This window comes from Dendrobates tinctorius, unplaced genomic scaffold (assembly GCF_039654945.1).
Source record: "Dendrobates tinctorius isolate UK_male_01 unplaced genomic scaffold, ASM3965494v1 ptg000104l, whole genome shotgun sequence".
Lineage (NCBI taxonomy): Eukaryota > Metazoa > Chordata > Amphibia > Anura > Dendrobatidae > Dendrobates > Dendrobates tinctorius.
This window is the reverse complement of record NW_027361772.1, coordinates 14,626,694-14,652,460: the sequence shown is the minus strand read 5'-3', so window position 1 is coordinate 14,652,460 and position 25,767 is coordinate 14,626,694. Positions and strand designations below refer to the sequence as shown.

At 41.7% G+C, this 25,767-nt stretch overlaps 1 protein-coding gene across 3 annotated transcripts in view; it reads right to left on the bottom strand.

The window, feature by feature from the left end:
- Window positions 1-25,767, bottom strand: part of CAMSAP3 (calmodulin regulated spectrin associated protein family member 3) — a 99,658-nt gene that overhangs the window by 6,129 nt on the left and 67,762 nt on the right. The window contains exons 3-16 of one of the 3 annotated variants that reach the window (XM_073588791.1): window positions 23,615-23,743; window positions 23,033-23,116; window positions 22,170-22,202; window positions 14,851-14,898; window positions 8,980-9,118; window positions 5,151-5,290; window positions 4,977-5,052; window positions 4,837-4,888; window positions 3,635-3,672; window positions 3,486-3,558; window positions 1,561-3,388; window positions 1,296-1,429; window positions 671-894; window positions 477-579 (exon numbers count right to left, since the gene is read on the bottom strand). In XM_073588791.1, coding sequence (XP_073444892.1) covers window positions 477-579; window positions 671-894; window positions 1,296-1,429; window positions 1,561-3,388; window positions 3,486-3,558; window positions 3,635-3,672; window positions 4,837-4,888; window positions 4,977-5,052; window positions 5,151-5,290; window positions 8,980-9,118; window positions 14,851-14,898; window positions 22,170-22,202; window positions 23,033-23,116; window positions 23,615-23,743 — 3,101 coding nt within the window. The remainder of the gene's footprint in view (window positions 1-476; window positions 580-670; window positions 895-1,295; window positions 1,430-1,560; window positions 3,389-3,485; window positions 3,559-3,634; window positions 3,673-4,836; window positions 4,889-4,976; window positions 5,053-5,150; window positions 5,291-8,979; window positions 9,119-14,850; window positions 14,899-22,169; window positions 22,203-23,032; window positions 23,117-23,614; window positions 23,744-25,767) is intronic. The other 2 variants (XM_073588792.1, XM_073588793.1) reach the window with 2 other exon arrangements.

Sequence of the window (25,767 nt, the reverse complement as noted above, 5' to 3'; positions counted from 1 at the left end):
AGCAGTGAGAGGGAAAGCAAGATCAACTGTGAGTTACATCAAATTGAGCAGTGAGAGGGAAAGCAAGATCAACTGTGAGTTACATCAAATATTGTGATTGGTAAATCCTGTGCTATTAGCAGTTTATACTGTAGAGGTTTTACCTGTTGTCATTGTAATCCTGCCTCTGATGATAATGAGACTGCTGATAACTCTTCCTGAAAGGTTAGGAAGTAGGAGTCCAAAAATAGCTCCAGTGGCCAGTGTGAAAATATCAAGATTACTAATTACCCAATTTATTAAAAAAAAAAAAAAATCATATGAGGGGAAAAAGAACAATGTAGAAAAAAAAAAAATACATGTTCTACAAAAACCTGGTTTAAGTAATAGTTCATTTTTTGATGACAGCTTTTCTAAAAATACTAGAAAGCAAAATTTAGCTAGTATTGTTACACTATCTCCATAATGCATTTTCTGTATAGAGATAAGATCTTTACCTTGGCGATCGAGGTGATTTCTTATATAATCCGCTACCATTGTCATTTCCCACGGTAGAGAGGGACATGGTGGACTGAGAATAGACTTTGCTCAGTTTGGAGCCTAAAAATGAATGAAAAATTCACATCTATTCTTCCCTTTTACGCAAGACTGCTGTGGAATTCACCACATTCTCCATGATTATCAATCTTACCTAATAGTCCTCTCACAGGACTTCGGGAAATAACAGAGTCATCATGGAAGACCGTTTTGGGACGAGGTTTTTTAACAGCTCTAACAGTCATAGGTTTTTGTCGAAGGACTTTATCTAGATCTTCCATTATCTTCAGTTGCTGTCGGCGCTGGTACTCTTGCCTGGTGAAGTCCCCTCGACGCTGGACTGCCTCGTCTTCCTTGCGTTGTTGCTCCTGCTGTCGACTGGAAAGAAATGAAAAATAACTATATACCTAAAAGTAAGAGGGACTTACACTGGAATGCTAGAATTGTTTCATCCTATCATGTCATGATTCACATTGCGAGGTGGACAAAGAACCTCAAAAATATTGACTGGCACACGCTTGCACTGTATCATTAAAAGGGTCAATAGCAACACCCCTGGTGGTCTAAAGTTCTTGCCCCGTCTGACAGGTAGCTGAAAAATTAAATTTCCTGTCCTTATTGTAAAAATCAGTGACGGGCAGAGATTAAAGAGAACTATTACGCATGCAGTAGCCTCTGTGGTGAAGCAGAAAAATGGTTTATGGAAAGCTGACATTAACACAGCTCCCTGGCCCCCGATTCAATTCCACAACATCCAGAAGTAACAGTCCTGATCTTACCTGGCCTCCTCTTTCTTTTCTTTTTCATCCTCTTGCCATTGCTTCCTCTTCCGTGCTTCCTCGACCCTCTTTTGCTGTTTTTCCAGCAGAGCTGCCCTCCTTTGGGCCATTTCATCCTCTGTCCGCTCCTCACCCTAAACACAGAAAATGATTTACATCATCAAGACCATTTACTTTATTTCTAGAAAGTATTAGAAAATGTTCAACCGGGAGTCACAGAAGAGAGTACATTTTGGCAAGGTAGAGGTCAACTTAACTTCCTTACCTTAAAGAAGAATCCAACTCCTCTCTGCAATCCTTCTTCTCCTGGAGTTCCTTCTAGTGAGTCCATCCCATCAACATCAGCATCTTCTGTAGGCTGCAACTCAGATAATGGGATCTCAATCAAACTAGTTCTTTTGGCTTCTTCCCCGGCCAATGTCCCAACACCACTGCTTTGAGGAAACACTGAAGCCACAGGACGCGAGTTCCCATGATTTTCATTAATTGGCTGAGTTTCCTCATTTTCTTCCTCTGCGAAATGTATGGAGGACCGTGTTTGGACTGTAACTTTGCTGGGGGAGAATTTACGTAAGTGAGGTATAGTGTCTACATTCTGCGGAGGAGTGATTACTCTATTCAAAGGTGGAATCTTAAGCTCAACAGGACGAGTATTTTTGGGACTTTTAGGTGCAATTGGTTGTATTTGTAATGATCGTCTGATATTGGGCTGGGGAGATTTTGGAGCCATACGTGAAGGAGACTGTGAAGGGGATGCCGGGGAGGAACGAGGAGTTTGGATCTCCCTGGTTAGTCTAGTGGGAGGTGAGGACTTTGGTCGATGGGCTGGAGGTGAGGACTTTGAGGCTGGTATAACCCAGGCTTTACTTTCTTTCTTCATTAGCTTTTCTTGTTGATCTGAAAGTCTCTTCATATCGGTCTGGAGAGAGGATAGTGCAGAATTCAGCTTTTCTACTGCCCGATTATACTCCCCCAGGTTGTCCTCTAGTCCTGCTTTTGTCACATCTGGGGAAAAGCTGACTTGTTTCTCACTACGACTTTTTAGAGATGCATCAGGCATCCGGACGTCATTTTTTTCTTCTTCTTCACTTGGTTTCTTAAGTTTTTCATCTTCATTTTCCTTAGGAAGCCCCTCATCTGGGGACAACTTCAAATCGTCCAATCCTTCATCCTCTCCATCTTCTTCTCCATCCTTCTTTTTTAACTGGAGGAAGGCGCTCTTTCCAAGTCGTTGTCGATGCTTTGCAAATATAGCTTCTATTCTTTTTTTCTGGGCCTCAATAGCCCTTCGTTTCTCTTCAAGCCTAGCTCCGAGCTGACTCATCTCCGAGTTCAAGGCTGGACTCTTAACTGGGGACTCTTCAGCTTTTTGTGCCCATGTGGTTGTATTAGGAGAATTAATAGGGACTGAAGATGGGGAACCATCTGAGTTTACTTTGGCATCATGTTTCTTTTTGCGTTCAGCAAAACTTGTCATCTTTGCACTTGAACCAGCAGAAGAATCAGCCTGAGAGCTAAGCGAGCTTCGACTGGATTCTTGAGTATGTCTGGTCTCTTCAGCATCAGAATCTAGACTATTATCCCTCAGCACAGAGTCATCATCTCTTGAGAGCCTTCTAGAGCCATCATGAGTCCTGTAAACACCCAAGTTTGGGGCAAGCTCTTCTTCCACTTTGGATGGCTTAGATTCCTCAGGCGAGTGAAGATAGAAACCATCTGGTGCTCCGTCTGGGAGAAGCCGGGTTTCAGAACTGTGGATAATCTGCAAAGCTTCTTCAATGGTTGGGAGATCAGTCTGTGTTCCTTGACCACCACTTGGTTTCTCCTGAACCTGCAGGTCATTAGTTCCTTTCACCGTTAATGGGACTTTTTTAAAGGTGCGGGGTTGCATTGGAAATTCTGCTCCGTCCTCAGTAGGGGTGTAGGTCGATTTTTTAACACAGTTTGGGGAGGATGGAGCATATACTGGAGGAGTAGTCAAGCTGTCCGAGCTAACAGACCGAAGAATATTTACAGGGTTCCCCATTACAATGTCTACATCACTGTCAAGCCCAAATGGTATACTAAAGGAGACTGCTTGAGACAAAGGATGACTGATGGAAAGAGAGAAGAAAAAAAAAAAGGAAAAGTAAATACAAAGAACCTACAAATTATAACATTCTCCAACCTCTAATCAATATACCAACACACCTTAAGGGGTTTTTTGACCAGGTCTTTCCAAATCCTTCCATGTGGGACATTGATGATGAGTGAGGCAACGATCCTACAAGACCAGGAAAATTGTGATTTAAAATTGAGATAGATAGATAGATAATATTTCTAGGAAAAGTGAGACTTACCTGTGGTTCCAGGGCGAAAGTTAAATACAGGAGAACCCCTTAAAAGAGAAAAAAAATAGCTTTTTGATGCTATGGACAGAGTAGTAATGAGTTTGCAGAGAGGAGGTTAATGGGAACTAAGACTCACAAGGACAGTCGGGAACTGTCAACTCTCCTGACATATCTACTTTACTAAATACCTATATTTCATAATGAATTAATACTGAGATTTTTTATTTTACAATTCTGTGTTGGGTTATTCCTCCTTTAATGCTGAAAGTATAAGAATAAATTGACAATGGGGTGTTACCAGTTTGAGGTGTGTCCTCGCACACTCCTGACATTGTCCAATCAGTTCTGTCAGTTTCAGACAGAATGGACATGCCCCTTTGGAATAGTAACACCGATTTGTTAATTTACTCATACATTTCGAGGGAGGAAAAACATCGAAATAGCACAACACAGGGCTATGAGAAAAGTGGCTCCAAAATAGATATTACTAGAGGAATGAAAATATTTACTGAGATAAAGTCTATAAAGCAGACAGATCCTCAGCAACTCAGCATATATATACAAAAACGCACATACTATAGTTGCTTACTTTTGACAGGGAGCTCTCGAGAAACAGTTTGATAAGCGACTTCAATGGTATCTGTATCATCTGGATGCAAATACAGTTGAATTCCATGGTGGAACAGGGAGCCGTCTGCTCCTTGCTCCACCATTCAGCCTGTCAACCCGAGTTCTGAGGGGACTTCATATTGTGTTGGGGGGAATTATACTATGTTGGAGGCAATTTGGGCTCATCGCACTATGTGTGATGCAATGTTCCACTGGGGTATTAAACAGTGTGTGGGGAACATTATACTGTATACAGGCCATGAAAGAGGCATCATAGTGGGTGAGAAACACTAAGGGGCTTCAGTAGAGGTAGAGGTAATCTTTATGTGCTTGTGAAGCAGTGCATGTCCCTCTCGGGTGTCTTTAAAAGTAGGGAGTAATGCACTTCTGTGACCGACTACATTGTGGTCTAGCCCAAAAAATTTTGGGAGAGGATTGTGGGGGGAATGGGGAGCAATTTGGACTGTTGCCATGGGTCTATGTGATTGATATATGCCCTTATTTCTGATCCTGGAGAAGATATTTTAGCTTGATGGCCAACAAACATGCCATACTATGGGGTAAGCTAGGTGCCGCATATAAAGCTGGCAGAGTATACCTACCCCCCGCTGTGTGCACTGGACGGTGTTGTACTCTCGTTTCCAAGCTGCAAGTCTAAAAATGAAAATCAAAAGTCAAAAACAACAAGACAAAATGTGAAAGAGGCTTTGGGTCAAGTATTAGCCGGATTAGATCTCCTTACCTTTAGGTTGCACAAAATCTGGCTTGGTGACCTCAAAGCAATAATACAGATCAGCTAAGAGCGAAAGGAGATTCACCTGTACAGAGGGGCAGAAGCAAAAAAAAAGATATTATGTTATGCATGTCCAACCTCTGGCATAAATGGTGGAAGAAGTCATGAATGTCTGTGTCTCACCCGCAGGGCAGTGGGCACATAAAGGAGGTCCTCCAGGGATAGTGGGCAAGATGGTGGTAGATGGTTGGTGTAGAAGTCTCTCAGGAGCTGCAGGTTGTAGAGACTATCAGCCACGGACATCGTATCCTTTAAGCAAACATCTAAACAAAAAATTAAAATGACTGTGAATCTAGAGAATTGTATATCGCAATTGGTTTTCCGAGAGGCAAAATCTCCTCCTAGACCTCACATCAGATTGATCATTATCCAGGAGGTTCCCCATAACTGCTACCTCTGCAATAATAGAGCAGTCCATCCATGGAAGAGAAGACATAAGAAGGAACATACTGGCAAGTTGGTGTTTAGCTATTTTAGCTTTAGGGAATGTGTCATCAGAAAATGGCCTATTTTTACACCACGTCATTTGTATTTTATTTACTAGCTGAAGAGCCCGGTGTTGCCTGGGCATAGTAACCAACTGTGGTTAGTTATAACAGATTATAATGATTATATTGCACATAAAAACCGTGCATCTAATCCTATCCTGTGTAATACTGACTGCTGAGCCGTGTATCTAATCCTATCCCGTGTGATACTGTCTGCTGAGCCGTGTATCTAATCCTATCCCGTGTGATACTGACTGCTGAGCCGTGTTTCTAATCCTATCCTGTGTGATACTGACTGCTGAGCCGTGTCTCTAATCCTATCCTGTGTGATACTGACTGCTGAGCCGTGTCTCTAATCCTATCCTGTGTGATACTGACTGCTCAGCCGTGTCTCTAATCCTATCCTGTGTGATACTGACTGCTCAGCCGTGTCTCTAATCCTATCCTGTGTGATACTGACTGCTCAGCCGTGTCTCTAATCCTATCCTGTGTTATACTGACTGCTCAGCCGTGTCTCTAATCCCATTCTGTGTGATACTGTCTGCTGAGTCGTGCATCTAATCCTTTCCTGTGTGATACTGACTGCTGAGCCGTGTCTCTAATCCTATCCTGTGTTATACTGACTGCTGAGCCGTGCATCTAATCCTATCCTGTGTGATACTGGGCTCCCCCTGCAGTCTGTGTCAGAGGGTGGTCTGTGTTGGCACGGTAATAAATTGTGTTATTTCCAGCTTTACAGAAGGACGATAACACCATAGAAATGATAAGAATAATAGGCCTCAGTTACCACAACTGTCTACAAAGAAAACTGTTGCTCATCGCAACCAATCACAGCTCAGCTTTCATCTTTTAAACGGCTCTGGGACAGCGTGGTGAGTTTTGAGTGGTGACTTTTGTGTTTTGACTTTTATGTGGCGAGGTTGGTGTATGTGTGGTGAAATGTGTGCTGAGGGTGGTCTATGTGGTGAAGCACGTGGTAGTGTGTGGCGCATTTTGTGTGTGTGTTCATATCCCCGTGTGTGGTGAGTATCCCATGTCAGGGCCCCACCTTAGCAACTGTATGGTATATACTCTTTGGCACCATCGTTCTCATTTTTGAAGTCCCCCTTGTTCACATCTGGCAGCTGTCAATTTGCCTCCAACACTTTTCCTTTCACTTTTTCCCCATTATGTAGATAGGGGCAAAATTGTGTGGTGAATTAGAATGCGCAGGGTTAAAATTTCGCCTCACAACATAGCTTAGGACGCTCTCGGGATCCAGACGTGTGACTGTGCAAAATTTTGTGGCTGTAGCTGCGACGGTGCGGATGCCAATCCCGGACATACATACATACATACGCACATTGAGCTTTATATATTAGATTTATTTTTTTTCTACAAGTTTCCATATCACTATATCTGAGGTGGACACAGACATCAGAAGGCTCTTGTGCAAGAACGATACATGGGTCCTTCGCAGTCCAAGAGTTCATCATATTGCCCCCTTTATGTGACAGAAGCTGCTTACAGCTTTGGTTGTGGTAGTGGCCCCCATACTTCTTGGGCCTCTGTACAACTGCACAGGTGGCACCAGTGATGTGTCCACCCCGGATCTATGTGTAAAAAAAAAAGAAGCCAGAGGTCCTGCAATTTGTACACTAGCCACTAGGCCTCATACTACACACTACATGCACCCACCTTATCCTGTTTGATGTATTATGCAAACTGATGAACAAGAAAAAGCAAAGATTTAATGATCGGTGAGACCACTTTTAGTCCTTGGATTTCACTTTCCAAAAGATAGAGCAACACCCCCTATCCATTCGCCTGCGCTCAGTCAAACCAGAAGCCCTCACATGCTTGTTATGGAGTACCCCTTCACTTGCAGCATGGTGGCTCAGTGGTTAGCACTGCAGTCTTGTAGCGCTGGGGTCCTGGGTACAAATCCCACAAAGAACAAGATCTGCAAGGAGTTTGAATGTTCTCCCCATGTTTGCGTGGGTTTCCTATGGGTTCTCCAATTTCCTCTAACACTCCAGAGACATACAGAGAGGGAATCTAGATTGTGAGCCCGAATGGGGACAGTGATTGCAATGTATGCTGCAGCAAATAATGGCGCTATGTAAGAAAAGCATAATAATTCTATAAAACCAATTATACTAGACTTCTACCTACTGTTCTGTGCAGAAGACTTTCCAGCAGTCTCATTATCATCAGAGACATGATTACAATGTCAGGTAACAGCTCTAAGTACAGCTGCTAAGAAAGGATCCACCATTCACAATAGGCACAGATCACCACCTCTTCCCTTCACAGTGACCCATGCCTTGATGAGAGCATACTTATTAACTACTTCAATAAACAGATCAGCAATTTCATATGCGTGGTCCTAGTTCAGTGCCCAGTGCAGTCCTCTGTACTACTCTTCTCTTCTACGTTCGCCATGGCATCAGGTCAGGAGGCTGCAGGGGGGGGGTCAGTCTATTGCTGCTAATGTCCAAGAAATATAAGTGATCAGGGATGATAATTCTCTTCCATTATAGGCATGCTCTGTGATCTGTGCAGGGGTCACTATGCAGAGAGGGGGAAGTGGCGAGTTGTGATTGATGGATCCTGTATTATCTACCTTATATAGAGGCATTACCTGTGATTATAATTCTGCCTGTGGTGTGGAGACGATTGTAGAGAAATGATCTCTACAGAAAAATTAAATGTCATTGTGTAATTAGACTTACTAGGCAGAGTGAGAAGATTGCAGGATTGCGCCAAAATATGGAACATTAGAAGAGATTAACATATGACTAATGTAAAAAAAAAAAAAATACTTGATTTAAAAAAAGGACACTTTTTAAAAAAAATGACTTCTTTTGGGTCACTAGAGGAGCACTGCAATCCAGATTTCAGCTTGAAGCACAGAACAAATCGAAGCTCGTGCTAAAAGTTGACATTTTAAATAGATCTTGTGACATTTCTCTCTAGCGCAGAGGTCAGACCTCCATCTTTCATTACGAAGTTACAACTTTTAACTACTAAACTTTCCTGCTTTTGAACAGGTAGGAAATTAGTTTATTGTATGCATACAGTATATTTAATAACCCCATGTCATAAAGGCAAAAAACACCACTCGCAATCCAAATGAACAGAATAGTAATTTTTCATCCACTGACTGAGCAGGGGGTGTTGGGACAATGAGATCTAAGTGAATAACCACATACACATGGTGTACATGCAGGGTTACACATTTACTGTGCTTTTCAACATATTTTTACTCCTTTTTCAGAAATTAGAAGGGTGAAAAAAAAAAAAAAAAAAAAAAAAAGAACAATTTGACATTTTTTTCTATACAAGTGATAAAACGCATCTTATAAGTGGAGAATGACAAATAGGTCATGTCACATTTTTAAGCCATTTTGGATAACTCAGAAATTGAGCCATGGTAGAAGGAATAATATTTATTGCTATATGAAGGGTTGGCTTCTACTCACCCTGTAGTCGGAGTTCAGCCGGGCAGTAATAGTGGACCAAGGCAGCCAAGGCACTCCCGTTAGACAAGTCTCTCAAGGACGATACGGATGTAAAACACGGAGTCTGCCTGGATAGAGCTTTGTCTTTCCGATACCGGATCTGGTAGAGAAGTCAGGAGGGAAGGAAAGAAGGGTGAACAGAGTACCCTGAACAAGCATGGCTGACTGCTAAAAAGTGCATAGTGTCCAAGCGTGTAAAATATACTAAAAACACGTAGGTAGAAGCAACTGAAGTGATCCAGCAGTCGGCCAGGCCTCTCTGTTGTTACAAAGATGCCGATTATATACGAGGCTTTACAAGAAAACCTATAGCACTGAGTGCAGGGTGTGGAGCCTGTTTTATCACAAGCCCCAAACAATTACTTCAAAACGGTGTGTGTGCACAATAGTCATCATCATATACACATTACAGGCCGGCGTATGAACAAGACATGCAGCCACTACGAGGGTGTGTGCGCAAACACAATATACATTCAGCAAGCTGCAGAAAAAAAAAAAAAAACATGAGAACCATCTAAAACATCTATACAAACTGCACATGGAACCAACAAGATATCATTCTGTTAAAAGGGGTTAATGGGACATTCACAAAAAAAAAAAAAGCAACTTTTCACCAAAACTGTTTTTCTTCCTTTTACGCTTGTTTGTATATAGGAGATTATAGTATAGCCTGGAGAAGACTGTAAGGAACATTGAGGTGGTTCACTTGGTCTTACGAGAACGTGACCAAAAGATGTGTCTTCCTACAATTCAGCAGCTACATAATATGTATTTTTCTTTCAAGAACCATGAAATGTATAGTTGGTCATACGCCTTCGATAACCATCAGTTGAATGACCGTTCAATGGTCACCCATTGCTCCCGACTCCCCATACACATGAATGCTCGGCTTGGATGGAAATATTAAAACTGCACGATCCAAATTTTCGACCACTTCATCCGTCAGGAGAGAGCCAGAAATGTCACCATGCACATTATCTAATCTTATGTGTATTGGGGTCTTTAGGATATAACTGACTCATAAAAGGATCCTCCATTATGCTCCGACATAAATGGTCCCAAAAAGGCAACCCCATTTAAAAGGTGACTTTGGAACTAATCAGTTGTCACTGGAACTATTTCTTATAGAATGACTTACAAACAACCAATCAAACCTTAAGGTGGCCATGAACAGACTTTACTTGAAAAATAGTTGATTTTAACCTTAATAAAAGTTTCTTGGATGAAATGTAAAGCAGAAACGATCATACCCATTAGCTATTTTCCAAGGATGGCTTAGCTCCTAACGTGTACTGGATCACCTAACGCTCTCCAGACAGATGATGTTGGTGAGACAAGGATAGGGCTTACTGAATTTCAGCAACTGGTTCTAATGTTCCCCAAGCCAATAAGTTGCCCCCAGACATGTTTGAAAGCCGATTACTCTACTCTCTCCATTGACAAACAAAAAAAGAATTGAGGAGAGAGTTTGTCATTTCAGTGTTTTCGCCAAATGATGACCCACCATCATGACCTAGAAAAAGATAATTCGTCCTTCTCCTGGGGTCACTATAAACGAATGGTTAGGTTGAACCACTGCGATGGCCAATATGGACCACAATACACATGGCTGCTTTGGCGAAATAATGGTTCAGTGGAAGATTGATCACTCAACAGTTGTTCAGACATCAACCTACTTCCATCCAATCTCTATGGCCACTTGTACTTAAGATATGTCCGGTTTTTACAATGATAAAGATTACACTGCGATAAGTTATGTTTACATGTTCTGTATAGATGGAGCATAGACCCTCAAAAACATTTTTCTTCTGCTAGATCCCAAGATCATCAGTCCAATAAATTGAAGTCTACAGAGAAGCAGAAGAGCCAAAAAGGGGATTGGAAGTCCCAAAGTTTAATCTCTTGGAACTGCCACCAGGGTACATTTATATTTTCCCCACGGCCACTCTGTAAGGCTGGTTTCACACATCCGACAAAACAACCACAGTCCATGGACATCATGGTTCGTACTGAACTCTCTCATATCAGAGTGTTGATATCATGTCAGGAGATCTGCGTCTCGGTCCAAACACATTGATCAGTACTGAACTTGAACCATGAATATCAGAAGTATGAAAAAGCCTCAATGGTTGGAATTGGTAATGAGTTCAACCAATTTAGGTCCTCTATTGTGCGATTTATTGTCCTCACTTGACCTTGGTGAAGCTGGTCATCTAACAACCATTCTTGCCAGTCACAACACACAATTGAAGAGTCAACCAAAACTCAATGTATGCTTCCCATACAGCCCGATCCCATAGCGGTGTGAAGTGGCCACTTTGATGATGGTGCTAATACGATTGGCTGCCAATGATCAGAAATCACCACAAGTGAGTATTTACCAGCATTTAAGAAAATCTGTATTTGTTCAGAAACCGGGTGAATATATATTTATCTCTCTTAAGTGCACCACCAACATTTTGGATCTATTTTTTTTTTTTGCTTTATTTAAAATTGACATATTCCTTAATCATCAGTGTTAAAAAGAGCAATTTTTTTTATAAAAAAAAACTGTGTCAAGTATGGAAACTTTGCAAATCACTTTAAATGGAGATTGTCTTTATACCTGTAAAAACACAAAATGGAATGTAAGTGGCTTGAAAAAAACCTTCTTTTCTTCAGTCTATTTGCCTTCTTTTAGCTGCATCGATAACAAAAAAATAGTTGTTGGAGTACAGATGATGGCAGTGATGGTTGTCTCAGCACCAGTGTTTTACTAACTTTGTGGATAACCTGCTGCAGGGGAATTCTCTGATCAGTACAACACTCAGAGGAGGACATTGATGCTGATTCTTCACTGCCATCAGCTGTACTCTAAATGAGTACGTTCTGACCACAATTCACCTGAAGGCAAGCAAGTAAGACTGGGGAAAAGCAGACGCTTTGAAGCCACTTACATACAATTATCTTTATAGGCATGAAGAAAAATCACCTAATAAGGAGGCCTGCAAAGTTTCATAACTTTCTAGGCTGCCAAAAAATATAAAATATATATTTTTTAATGGCTATGTACCTATTTATATCTACTGTAATGCCCGAATACAAGTATAAAATGATCGGACCAATAGCGTGCCAATGACTTAATGGTGTTCTAGGGTGGTAATGAGACACATTAATGTGAATATCACCTCCGACAGTAAAACCGCATAGGAAACCTAAGCACTATAGATGCTCGCAAGCTGAGATCATTTCATGTGTGAAGTGGCCATACCGAGTCACCAGATGGCCCATTTCTGTGAACAGTCAAGAATGTGCCAGCCATAGTTGGAGATGACAAACAGAGAGGGCAGAGAAAATTATCTAAATGTGTGCTGGATGTCTATAATTACAAGACCAGAACTGCAGAGATAATGGCTCTACCTTCAGTAGCTCTCTGTAAAACTACACTAATCCCCGATACAATATTTAGACCACAGATTGTCCACTTGAAGCTTCATCATTTTATACTTTGAAACCATAAACTGGAAATTACCATTGCCAAAACCATTTCTACTGGACCTTCAAGAAGATCAACCCTAATCCAGACACTATAGGACCAATCATACCAGCCAAACTCAAGAAAGAAGAGACGGGTGAAGCTCCTCAGTGTTGGAAGTCCTCATTACAGATTTGGCCTTGTCTATTGTTATGCGCCATTTTAGCTTACTGGAGAAGATTTGGGCCCCATCAAGAACAAAGGTACCCATACACATCAAACTAGACTAGACAGGCAAACCTGCCGGCATCATCTGACCAGCTAATGTCTATAGAATCCTTCTGACTCTCCCGATTGATGATTTTGGGGAGACAAGGGTCCTGTTGAATTTTAACAACTCATCCTTTTGTTCAGGGCAGAGATAAGCCGGCAGCGGCCTTCTCGGAGAACTAGGGAGCACATGGCCAAGCCAACTGTTTCTGTGTATTGCAAAGTCGGGAGATCGAGGACCTTTCACTGGATTTTTTTTCTTAAATTTAAACTGACTACCTCCTTCAATTGCCACTGCCTCACTGATTTTGGAACTTTTTAAAAAATTTTTTTCCAAAGTTATACCCCTTGTAAATAAAGATGCCAATTTTCTCTTCAACTAACTGGGCGTATACCATAGTACGTCCACATGGGCAGGCCATGTTTTGATGGGCCAACATCTGATGAGAAAAAAAAAGCAAACGCCCACATATAAGAACTGTGGTATAGTCAGTTAAAATCCGCCAAAATGGCGGAAAGTGGATCTGTTGTTAACAGAAGTGAACGGATGTCAGCGGTCCGGTTTTTTGACGGATCCGTTGGCTGAAGAATTTTAAAGGAGAGAGAGAGACAGAGAGATAGAGACAGAGAAAGAGAGACAGAGAGATAGAGACAGAGAAAGAGAGATAGAGATAGAGATAGAGACAGAGAAAGAGAGATAGAGACAGAGAAAGAGAGATAGAGATAGAGAGAGAGACAGAGAGATAGAGACAGAGAAAGAGAGATAGAGATAGAGAAAGAGAGAGAGAGAGAGACAGAGAGAGAGAGAGAGAGAGAGACAGAGACAGAGAGATAGATAGAGAGAGATAGATAGATAGAGATAGAGAGAGATAAAGAGAGATAGATAGATAGAGATAGAGAGAGATAAAGAGAGATAGATAGAGAGAGAGATAGAGAGAGATAGATAGATAGAGAGATAGAGAGAGATAGAGAGAGATAGAGAGAGATAGAGAGAGATAGAGAGAGATAGAGAGAGAGAGAGAGAGATAGAGAGAGAGAGAGAGAGAGAGAGAGAGAGAGAGAGAGAGATAGATAGAGAGAGAGAGAGATAGAGAGAGAGAGATAGAGAGAGAGATAGAGAGAGATAGAGAGAGATAGAGAGATAGATAGAGAGAGATAGAGAGAGAGAGATAGAGAGAGATAGAGAGAGATAGAGAGAGATAGAGAGAGATAGAGAGAGATAGAGAGAGATAGAGAGAGATAGAGATAGAGAGAGATAGAGATAGATAGAGATAGATAGATAGAGAGAGATAGATAGAGAGAGATAGATAGAGAGAGATAGATAGAGAGAGAGATATAGATAGAGAGAGAGAGAGATAGATAGAGAGAGAGAGAGAGAGATAGATAGAGAAAGAGATAGAGAGATAGAGAGATAGATAGATAATTTTTTTTTCCACTGCCAGAAATGATTTCAGGGTTAAATTCCCGGCTGACTTCCTTTCTCCGGGCATGCGCACTGTAAAATGCGGATCCTACAGCAAAAAAAAACGTTGCAGGGTCCGTCCAGGCATGTCAGCGGACGCAAACATTTTGGCGGATCCGCAAAAAAACGGATCCAACGGATGGCCATCCGTCAAGATCCGCCGTTAATGCAACTCAATGGGGAAAAAAACAGATCCGCCAAAAAAATGGCGGATCCGTTTTTTTCAAAAACTGGCGGATTTTGACTGATGGTCAAAAACGGAAGTGTGAAAGAGGCCGCTGAAGAAAACATTTGCTTATTTCCCCAGGGGCATAACTTTGGAATGGAGGGTCTTGGAAGAGAAAGAAAAACTGTTCCGGAATTAGTGGGGCAGCACGGCACCAACTGGAGGAGATGGTCACTTTCCATTTCTAGGTGCAAAACCAATTGTGGACCCACTAGGTGTCTTCTTACCACTATGGATATTCTCAAAACGGTCAAAAATCTTATCCATTTAATTTTTTTTTTTCTTGAACCAGCAAATGAGGAAGAAATACAGGTTTGATAAAAAAAAAAAAAAAAAATTATATATGTATTTTAAAAAATGTATTATATAGCAAAATGGAAATTGGAACAGTTGGAAATGATGGCGTGCACAATACGTTACCACAGGAGGCTTATTCCCAGACTCCTTTAAACAAAAAGCGATGGCATGCTAAACGCAACGGAAAAGAGCAACGGAGAAAAGTCAGGGCAGCTTCATATCAGAGGGCATGACAGACAGAGAGGCTGAGCAGTAGGGCCTACAGCAGGAGTGTCCTTTTCTTAGGCATCCATAATACGGTATGTCATTTCATAAAGAAGGACGAGGCAAAATGGTCGCCAGATTACAGAGAAGACAAACATTGACACATAGCACGTTATAGAACAATCTGACACCTACTGCTAGATCCAGACCGTAGAAAAATAGAATAGGACTTGATTCACCAAAGTATATTAACCATTTAAAGCCCAATTCCACTCAGTGCTGGAATAGCTTTGACAAAAATTAGACCCAATAGTCTCCTTCTGGGAAATAAACGGGCAGGGGTCAAGAGCACTGAGACATGAGGTCCTCACACTGTAGAGCAGCTTTAATGTTTTATCACAGGATGGAATAACAGTGATCACATTATGTTCTCTTCCTCACCAACATATTGCAGTAAAAAAAAAATGTAAATTGAAAATAAATACAACAAATTATAATGATTACATTGCACATAATAATATTTGATTCCGAGAGAAATAGCACTAATTGCAATAAAAAAGAAAAATACTGAGGTAAAATACTGGCCAAATACTGAGGTAAAATACTAAAACACTGAGGTAAAATACTGGCCAAATATAAAATATTGAACAAATACTGAGCTAATGTACTGACCAAACACGGAGGTAAAATACCAGCCACACACTGAGGTAAAATACCAGCCACACACTGAGGTAAAATACTGACCAAATACTGAGGTAAAATACCGACCAAATACTGAGGTAAAATAATAAAGCATTTAGGTAAAATACCGACCAAACACAGAGATAAAAAGCTGATCAAATACTGAGGTAAAAAGCTGACAAATACTAACGTAAAATACCGCCCAAACACTGAGGTAAAATACTGATCAAACACATATATGACTCATACTCCCTCCCTTCCCCATTCTACCATATCCACATGAGAGGTATGGGTTGTCGTACGTACCGTAAATACTCGTGTATAAGCCGGCCCGTGTATAAGCTGACCCCCCTAATTTTGCCACAAAAAACTGGGAAAACTTATTGACTCCTGTGTAAGCCGAGGGTGGAATCCATAGACTATGCCCCCATATTCTTCTCCATAGACTATGCCCCCATATACTGCCCCATAGTCTATGTCCCCCATATACTGCTCCATAGAATATGCCCCCATATACTGCTCCATAGACTATGCCCCCATATACTGCTCCATAGACTATGCCCCCATATGCTGCCCCATAGACTATGCCCCCATATGCTGCTTCATAGACTATGCCCCCATATGCTGCTCCATAGACTATGGCCCCATATACTGCTCCATAGAATATGCCCCCATATGCTGCTCCATAGTCTATGTCCCCCATATACTGCTCCATAGACTATGTCCCCCATATACTGCTCCATAGACTATGCCCCCATATGCTGCTCCATAGAATATGCCCCCATATGCTGCTTCATAGTCTATGTCCCCCATATACTGCTTCATAGTCTATGTCCCCCATATACTGCTCCATAGAATATGCCCCCATATGCTGCTCCATAGACTATGCCCCCATATGCTGCTCCATAGAATATGCCCCCATATGCTGCTCCATAGAATATGCCCCCATATGCTGCTCCATAGTCTATGTCCCCCATATACTGCTCCATAGAATATGCCCCCATATACTGCTCCATAGACTATGCCCCCATATGCTGCTCCATAGACTATGCCCCCATATGCTGCTCCATAGACTATGCTCCCATATGCTGCTCCATAGACTATGCTCCCATATACTGCTCCATAGACTATGCCCCCATATGCTGCTCCATAGACTATGCCCCCATATGCTGCTCCATAGACTATGCCCCCATATGCTGCTCCATAGAATATGCCCCCATATGCTGCTCCATAGAATATGCCCCCATATGCTGCTCCATAGAATATGCCCCCATATGCTGCTCCATAGAATATGCCCCCATATGCTGCTCCATAGTCTATGTCCCCCATATACTGCTCCATAGAATATGCCCCCATATACTGCTCCATAGACTATGCCCCCATATGCTGCTCCATAGACTATGCCCCCATATGCTGCTCCATAGACTATGCCCCCATATGCTGCTCCATAGACTATGCCCCCATATGCTGCTCCATAGACTATGCTCCCATATGCTGCTCCATAGACTATGCTCCCATATACTGCTCCATAGACTATGCTCCCATATACTGCTCCATAGACTATGCTCCCATATACTGCTCCATAGACTATGCTCCCATATGCTGCTCCATAGACTATGCTCCCATATGCTGCTCCATAGACTATGCTCCCATATGCTGCTCCATAGACTATGCTCCCATATACTGCTCCATAGACTATGCTCCCATATACTGCTCCATAGACTATGCTCCCATATACTGCTCCATAGACTATGCTCCCATATGCTGCTCCATAGACTATGCTCCCATATGCTGCTCCATAGACTATGCTCCCATATGCTGCTCCATAGACTATGCTCCCATATACTGCTCCATAGACTATGCTCCCATATACTGCTCCATAGACTATGCTCCCATATACTGCTCCATAGACTATGCTCCCATATACTGCTCCATAGACTATCTCTCCATATGCTGCTCCATAGAATATGCTCCAATATGCTGCAAAAAAAAAAAAAAAAAGCCATACTCACCTCTCCTGGGTCCATTGCCGCTGTCTGCCGCTTCTTGTGTCAGTGACTGTTCAGCCAGCAGAGGTGCGGCGTGCACTAACCACGTCACCGCGCCCCCTGCTGCCTAAACGTCACTGACACAGGATGCAGCAGAGACAGCAGTGAGCAGCGATGGACCGGGGGACAGAAGAATATCGCTATACTCACCCATCCTGCCGCGGTCTCTGCAGCCTCGCTTCTCCACTGTCTCCCTTCCTGTCTTCAGCGGTCTAGTGGTACCGCTCATTACCACTCATGAATATGCGCATATTCATATGTGAATATGACTGGAAGGGAGACAGTGCAGAAGCGAGCGAGGCGGCAGGACAGGCAAGTATGATCTCTGACACCCCCGCTCCCCCTCCGACCCCCAAGTATATGATCCGTGTATAAGCCAAGAGGGGGACTTTCAGCCAAAAAAAAATGGGCTGAAAGTCTCGGCTTATACACGAGTATATACGGTAACTGCCGTGATATTCCTTTACCAGGTGACAATATGGGACTTATGTCTGGACCAAACCATTTTGCCATACTCCGTTATATGGATACTTTATATTTTGCATTCTATATGTGTGCATTGCAGATAGAGACTCTGTTTATTTATACGGCACTATGGGGCTCAATTGTCTCTTTGTGCAGCTATGTATATATGAAATCATGAGTGATTTCACAAACGTATGTAATTTGGCTGCATCGATATACTATATAGCTTAAATGGGCATATAGTGCTGTTGGAACCTTTTCCAATATGGCGTTTGAGGCCTCAATGACTCATTACACGGCTGCACACGCCTGGCACTATGGGCATGTTATTCTGACATCACAGACATGAGATATGAAGCTGTGTGGACGCCGGTGTTCAGGGATGCAGCTGTATTTTGTGACTGAGTGCGTTTTATACTCCTTTCAAGATGTGACACCTGGAATCATTTTGATAATTGTGGATGATCTGATGTGTTTCTTATTGTCTGTGTTATGTACATAATTATTAACATTACTTTATGACAAATTATCTATACAGGCACTGAGCACTTTTTGCACTATATATCCACTTTGATATCGAATGTATATTTTTAATGTTTTTTACTTAATTGTTGTACTAAATTGTTAACGTGTGCACCCTTTATATACTTTACTATTGCTATACACATTGCTTGAAAAAGGATTTCGTATCTGAAACATTGCCACGCCATTGGGCATTAAAATTTCACTTTTTTTTGCCAATTGAATACTGGTTGGGGAAGCGTGCACTACAATAAGGTTACTTTTTTGGTGCTGTTCCAATTTTTTCTTGATAAAATATAAATATATATTATACACACAGTCTTAATGGCTCCTCCACGTCAAAAGTGCTCTTAAAATACAACCAAAGCAGCTCTACAGTGTCAGGAAAGGAGTAAGAAACATCTTGCCTCAGCTTCGCAGGCCCCTGTACATATAAACATGAGTAAGGTCGGTCCAGCGATGCCTACGTTTTCCTACTGCGGGTGTAATAAAGCTTTACTTGCTGACATACGTCTTTTTCAATGGTCACAACATACTCAGCCAATTGTCACAACATGATCAACAGAGCAAGAAGCTTTTCATTCAGCACAAAATGGAGAAGCCACATGCCAGCGTGGTCGGCATTCAGCCTTTGGGCATTTTGGGACGAATTCATCACTTTTTTTTTTGACTTGCGATTTTGCTTAAAGCCCAAAATTTTATTTTTTTCTGCTTATCACGGTTATTGCAACTCTGCAGACGAGTTGCATGTTTTGTAAAATCTCTCAAAATATGAGACTTTATAACCGGCGTACATAAAGTGACTACATGGGGGTGGAAGGGGTGGGAATGGAATTGAGTTGTGCCGCCACATTAATATAAAAATCATAAAAATAACTAACCAGCAAAAGACATCTTGAAAATAGGCACAAATCATTTGAATACCTCTCAGGTAAGTTGACTTTGTGATTGGGGACAAATTAAACCATGGAAAAAAAATTCCAGAAATGCAAAGATGAATTGGACCCATGTGTGTAAAAAAATAAAATAATTCATACAAAATCCCATGGACGTTGAAACCGAGAACCACAGCACAAAAACATGGGAGAAATGGCTAGGGCTGCTACAATGACGAGTAGGCCTCAAAGGGCTTTCATAAAACTACTGGGCTTAGTAAGACTCATGGATACGGGTCCTCCTGATTCAGATCTCCACACGGATCTCTCCTGCCGAGACAGCCATCAAAGATGGTTTCTAGGAGACAATTTTCTTTAAGGAGGAGGAACGTCCATGTAAGCCGCCTCTGCTAGAAAGCTTGTGTGTAAATTTTTGTAGTGGAGAAAACAGACAGCTTGGAGCAATAATTGCCAAGTGTTCTGAAACTGCCCAACTTGCTTGAGAATTTGCCAGAATCGTTTCCGAAAAATTCAGCTGAAAAGATTCAAGATTTATGCAATGCCTCCTTATAGCCACGTTCAGAAGAGTAAATGCAAAGTCTTCTATTCTTCGTCCTGAAAATCCATACATCTATATTGTATCAGTGTGTCCGTTTCCTGCGTCCGGGTGCCATCAACGTGTCCGTTTCCTGCGTCCGGGTGCCATCAACGTGTCCGTTTCCTGCGTCCGGGTGCCATCAACGTGTCCGTTTCCTGCGTCCGGGTGCCATCAACGTGTCCGTTTCCTGCGTCCGGGTGCCATCAACGTGTCCGTTTCCTGCGTCCGGGTGCCATCAACGTGTCCGTTTCCTGCGTCCGGGTGCCATCAACGTGTCCGTTTCCTGCGTCCGGGTGCCATCAACGTGTCCGTTTCCTACGTCCGGGTGCCATCAACGTGTCCGTTTCCTGCGTCCGGGTGCCATCAACGTGTCCGTTTCCTGCGTCCGGGTGCCATCAACGTGTCCGTTTCCTGCGTCCGGGTGCCATCAACGTGTCCGTTTCCTACGTCCGGGTGCCATCAACGTGTCCGTTTCCTGCGTCCGGGTGCCATCAACGTGTCCGTTTCCTGCGTCCGGGTGCCATCAACGTGTCCGTTTCCTGCGTCCGGGTGCCATCAACGTGTCCGTTTCCTACGTCCGGGTGCCATCAACGTGTCCGTTTCCTACGTCCGGGTGCCATCAACATGTCCGTTTCCTGCGTCCGGGTGCCATCAACGTGTCCGTTTCCTGCGTCCGGGTGCCATCAGTGTGTCCGTTTCCTACGTCCATGTTCTAGTGTGCCTGGTGTTGAGCCTGTGTGCCATCCGTGTGTCAGTTTTCTACATCTGCGCGCCACCTGTTAGTCCTTTCCCTACATCCGTGTGACAGTTTTCTACATCCGGACGGCATTCAGTTTTTACATGAACAAATTTAATAAATAAAAAAAAATAAATAATGAAGTTTTCCCATCTCAGTATCTGTAATCGATCTGTGAAAAATGCATGACAAATTGGATGGTAACCCGCATGTGATCCGTTTTTTTGAGGCACCCATTGACTTATAATAGGTGAATCTGCTCTAGAACACGGATAAAAGTTGTGCACACTGAGATTTTTCCAGTTTTTTTTTTTTACCCACCGACATGCATTGGTCGATGTGCTGTTCGCATGTTACCCGTTTTGAATAGCAGGCAAATGTTTACTACGCCTGTCTCTTAGGATATATCTAGCAGATTAAGACACAGTGACTACATCTTCTAGAAATCTGTGTCCTCTGATTAGCAAAAGCAGCACAAAAAAAATCCTATAATTTTTGGCTAACAAAAAAAAAAAATTACACATTTTAAAAGTCAAGTGTTATTTACATATCATGAAATGCTGATAAAAGACAGGACATTTCTGCTTTAAACCCTTAAAAACGGCACCAGCACTCTCACAAGAACAAAAGAAAAATTGGTTTTTAAAAAATAAAAAAACAACAAGAACATGCAACTAAAGGATTAATCTCTTCTGAATAAATTGATGGCCTCTTGCAGCGTCCCCTCTAAGTCCATCAGTGGCACACCTTAAAATAGGTTTTTATAATATATATTTTAAAAAAGGGACCTCACAAACCAAACTGACCATAAAATAGTCAAAAAGCTAAATGATTTCTCAGTCTACGGCCCAAGAGGAGAGGTGGGATGCAAAGGATTCTGGGATAGCAGTCCTATTGTGGTAAAAAAAAGGCATACATGAAAATAAAAAAAAGTAAATAAATTATAGGAAGACAGAGACAGATGAGCAGATGGATAAAATAAGGGAGTGAAAGTGACAAAAATTAAAGGTGAAAATATAAATAATTGTAATAAATTGCAAAAATGCTAACAAAATTTTAAAAACAAAAAAAGAAAAAGAAAAATTAAGAAACAACTATACACAAATAAAAAGTACATGATGATATAAATCACATATCCCACAAGCCTTTGCTAACAATACAGATCAAGCAGCATTACACATGCATTTCTTTGGTTAAGGAAACGGAACGTAAACAGGCGTCGACTGGTAGGGAAAAAGGGCATGGTACGCCAAAATAAGAAGCATAACTGCCACAAAGGTACAAAGGGTCGGGAAACAAGAAAAGCCACTTACAGGGACCAGCTTCCAGTACCAGCGGGAGGGGCACTGGAGAGAAAGAGAAAAATATGGAGGGATGGAATAACAGAGAAACATATAGGACAGAAGAAATAGGGGGCATTATAGCGGAGAAAATAAGAGGGGGATTTAAAATATCTGTTGAGTACACACTGCGGAGACATCCACTTTGTCTCAACCCTTAATGGTTCTGCGTTTCTGAATAAATCGGCTACATACCAGGAAGGCTACAACAAAATGGCTACTTTCGCATTGTGTAGGCAAGGGGTATAGAGTAAAACAGGATTGCAGTCTTAACACATAGGAGGAATGGAATTATTCTTAAAAAGAAAAGTAAAGTAAAAATTAACAAATAAGAGAAAGAGTAATATGGTGGATCAGAGCAGTGAGAGAGAAGACTGAAGAAGAAACAGAAGGAAGCCATTGTAGAATGATATAAGAACCAGAAAGAGTAGCGAACAGAGAGAGACAATAGTTGGAGAAAAAAAAAAATATTCGAATTGATCATGTGTAGAGAAGGTTGGGAAAAAGAGGAGACGTGAAAAAAAGAGTCTAACGAGACAGACCGGGAGACAAGAAGAAACAGACTAAGCATATCCTAGAATACATACTGTCCACTGTTTTCAGGGATCTACATAGAACCAGAAAAATTACAGAAATTAGCTTTATCTTGAATTTTTCAGAAGCATAAAAGAGGAGAACACATGACAGACTAGGTCCTATATATAGGCTCCTAATAAGCAGAAGGTGGTCTACAAATGTTGGCCAGATATCTGAAAAGGAGAATTCACTCTACAGGTTGAACAAATTAATTAGAAACTAACCAATACAGATTAACTGGACCGTTCTACTCTACTTACCCCAGCCTGGTTTTGACCCTCTGGGGCTGCAAGTTGCTTTCGACCTTGTTCCCTTTCAGCTTCTTCTAGTAACTGGTGATTTATCTGGAAAGACACATGTAAAACATGAACACCATCAATAATGAAGATGGCAAGTCAGATGACTTCTAGAGCGATCATAATCACCATTTCTTTGAAAACACACATGTAAAACATGAACACCACCAATAATGCAGAGAAGACCAAGGCAGATCATTTCTAGAGTCATCATCACCATTTATTTTCCTTGTAGAAAAAAGGAATGGACAACCACTGTAAGGCCACTTGCATATGTACAGTACTTGGCCAGTATTTTACATCAGTATTTTCTAAGCCAAAATCAGTAGTGGAACAGAGGAAAAGTATAATAGAAACACGTCACCACTTCTGTATTTATCACCCACTCCTGGTTTTGGCTTACAAATACTGATGCAAATTACTGAATATGTGAACATGGCCTAAGGACCACAAGAAGGTGGTGGGTAGTCCACCATTTACCCAGAAGACATTAATAGGTTACAGTCAACTGGGCACTCACTTACCATAAACCTAATTTTTTTTTACCTTTTCAACCCAAGAAAGCAGCTTGACCTCCAAGCCTCCCAGCACAGGCTCCTCAGTGGAAGGAAGAGACTCTGCACAGCGATTGGAATATACAATCATCATGGAATCAATGACAGACAGATGGGCAGCCTGGAAAAAGAGAAGGGAAACTCATTTAATATAAAAAAAACCTAAAAGTACTTCAAGCAAAGATCAAAGACTCATTCTAATAACCATCTAAGGCGGGGATGTCAAACTCAAATACATAGAAGGCCAAAATTAAAAACTTGGACAATGTCATGGGCCAACCTTGATATTTATTAAAAGAATGTCTACAATTATGACAATTTTCCCTTATCAAGTATAACAATGAACCTTTTCATATGGAAACAATCTTAAAAATCTAGTCCCACCAACAAAGTAGATTTTAATTGATATATCTTAGAATAAAATAAGTTCCATAATTGGATGTGATAAAAAAAAAAAAAAAAAAAAAAAAAAATTTCCCTTCCCGAGAAAATCTTATAGATGTTCCACTATGTTAATGGCTGTGTCTGACTGTTCAGGAAAATGGTTGGATATACCAGAGCTGCTGGGTCGGGGAGGAAGCAAAAGAATATAGAGACAGGACAGCACAGGATCACAGCTGACTGATCCAAAACTAGTTTTTAACCAGGCAGGGAAAGGTTTTTCCTTGTATACTCTCTTTTACGTTCTTCCTGCCCTGAAGCTACGGTATGTGGAGATCATGTTCCTTCACGGTTAGATACGGCAATTACACCGCACTTAGCGGGGGGTACATTTATCCCACCATATCCAATTATGAAATGCATTTTTATTCCAAAATCTATTTATTGATTAAAATGTACTTTGTTCATGGGAAACATCCTTTAAGTTTTGTTTTAACATAGAGTCTGCGGATCTTCTCTGATGGACACTGGTCCGAGCCGGATACCTGGCATCTCTTGTTGGCTGCTAATTTGACTCTCAAAAGCGCCAGTTCTTGGACGCTGAAAAATGTGTGGTTGTTCTGTACATCCTAGTAGGTATGAATGGAGCTTCTCGCTCCACCGCCACTTCATTCGTACTCCTCACTGCAGACAAGAGTTTGTGAAGGCCCCAATGATCAGACATTTATCACCTATCCTGAGAATAGCTGGTTAATGTTGTTGTGCACTATTTTTGTTATTTTCTTCTTAGCAATATAATCCAAATACCTCTTATGCAGTAATTAGTTTTATCATATGGTTAAAATTATTATTGATCATCTCTTTCTACAGCTTCAATCTGACATCTTCTGCATGTTAGGTAAGTCAGCTGTCAAGGCAACTGTCCAAAGCCGGTATGTATTGTGAACATGTCCTATTCTAGTTAAAAAAAAAAATATATATATAATTTATTAAACCTCGAGAAATGTCCAAATGTGACTCAGCAGTACCCCTGAACGACCAATGTCAGATCAGAGAGAGGCTCAGCACAACCCCCTAGGGAGGAATTACCAAAAATGAAAAAGTTATCAAAAGATATCCAAAGGGTAGGAGAAACTAACAGCCCGATGAGACTGCCAAATAACAAAATGCAGCACTTCACTTTGTCTCAGCTAAAGGCCGGAGTCACACTTGCAAGTGTGATGCGAGAAACTCGTGCGAGTCTCTCCCTTCAATACCCGGCACTCCGAGCCAAATCACATGACTGGAACACCCTCGCAGACTGTTCTGCCCATTCTGTACAGCTAAATATTTTTGGGTGCTGTTCTAGCTGTCGCCAGTAGGTGTCAAAAGTTGCCCATCTCTTTCTTATTCATGTGTTTGGAATTTTCTGTTCCCCTAATGGTTAATTGTTCAGAACTGCCCCTTCTTCCTGCCTGGGTTTTGCAGCATGTAACAATTACTGTCAAACTCCTGAGTAGCCCACATGTGTTTAGCTCAGCTCTCTGCAAAACCACTGCTTATAACAAGTGGATTCCGGTAAGGATAATGCAGTTAAGTGTTATGCATCTGTGTTAGTAGCCATAATACAGCCCCCCCATGATGTTTGCAACGCATGTTCAGCTTCTGTAATGCTATTTCATTGCATGATTAGTTATATGCATCCTCTGGATATGCATCCTCTTGTCAGTGAGTGCAAAGCTGGCAGCCATTAGTTGTGTTAGATAGCCTTCTCTTTTGCTGCTG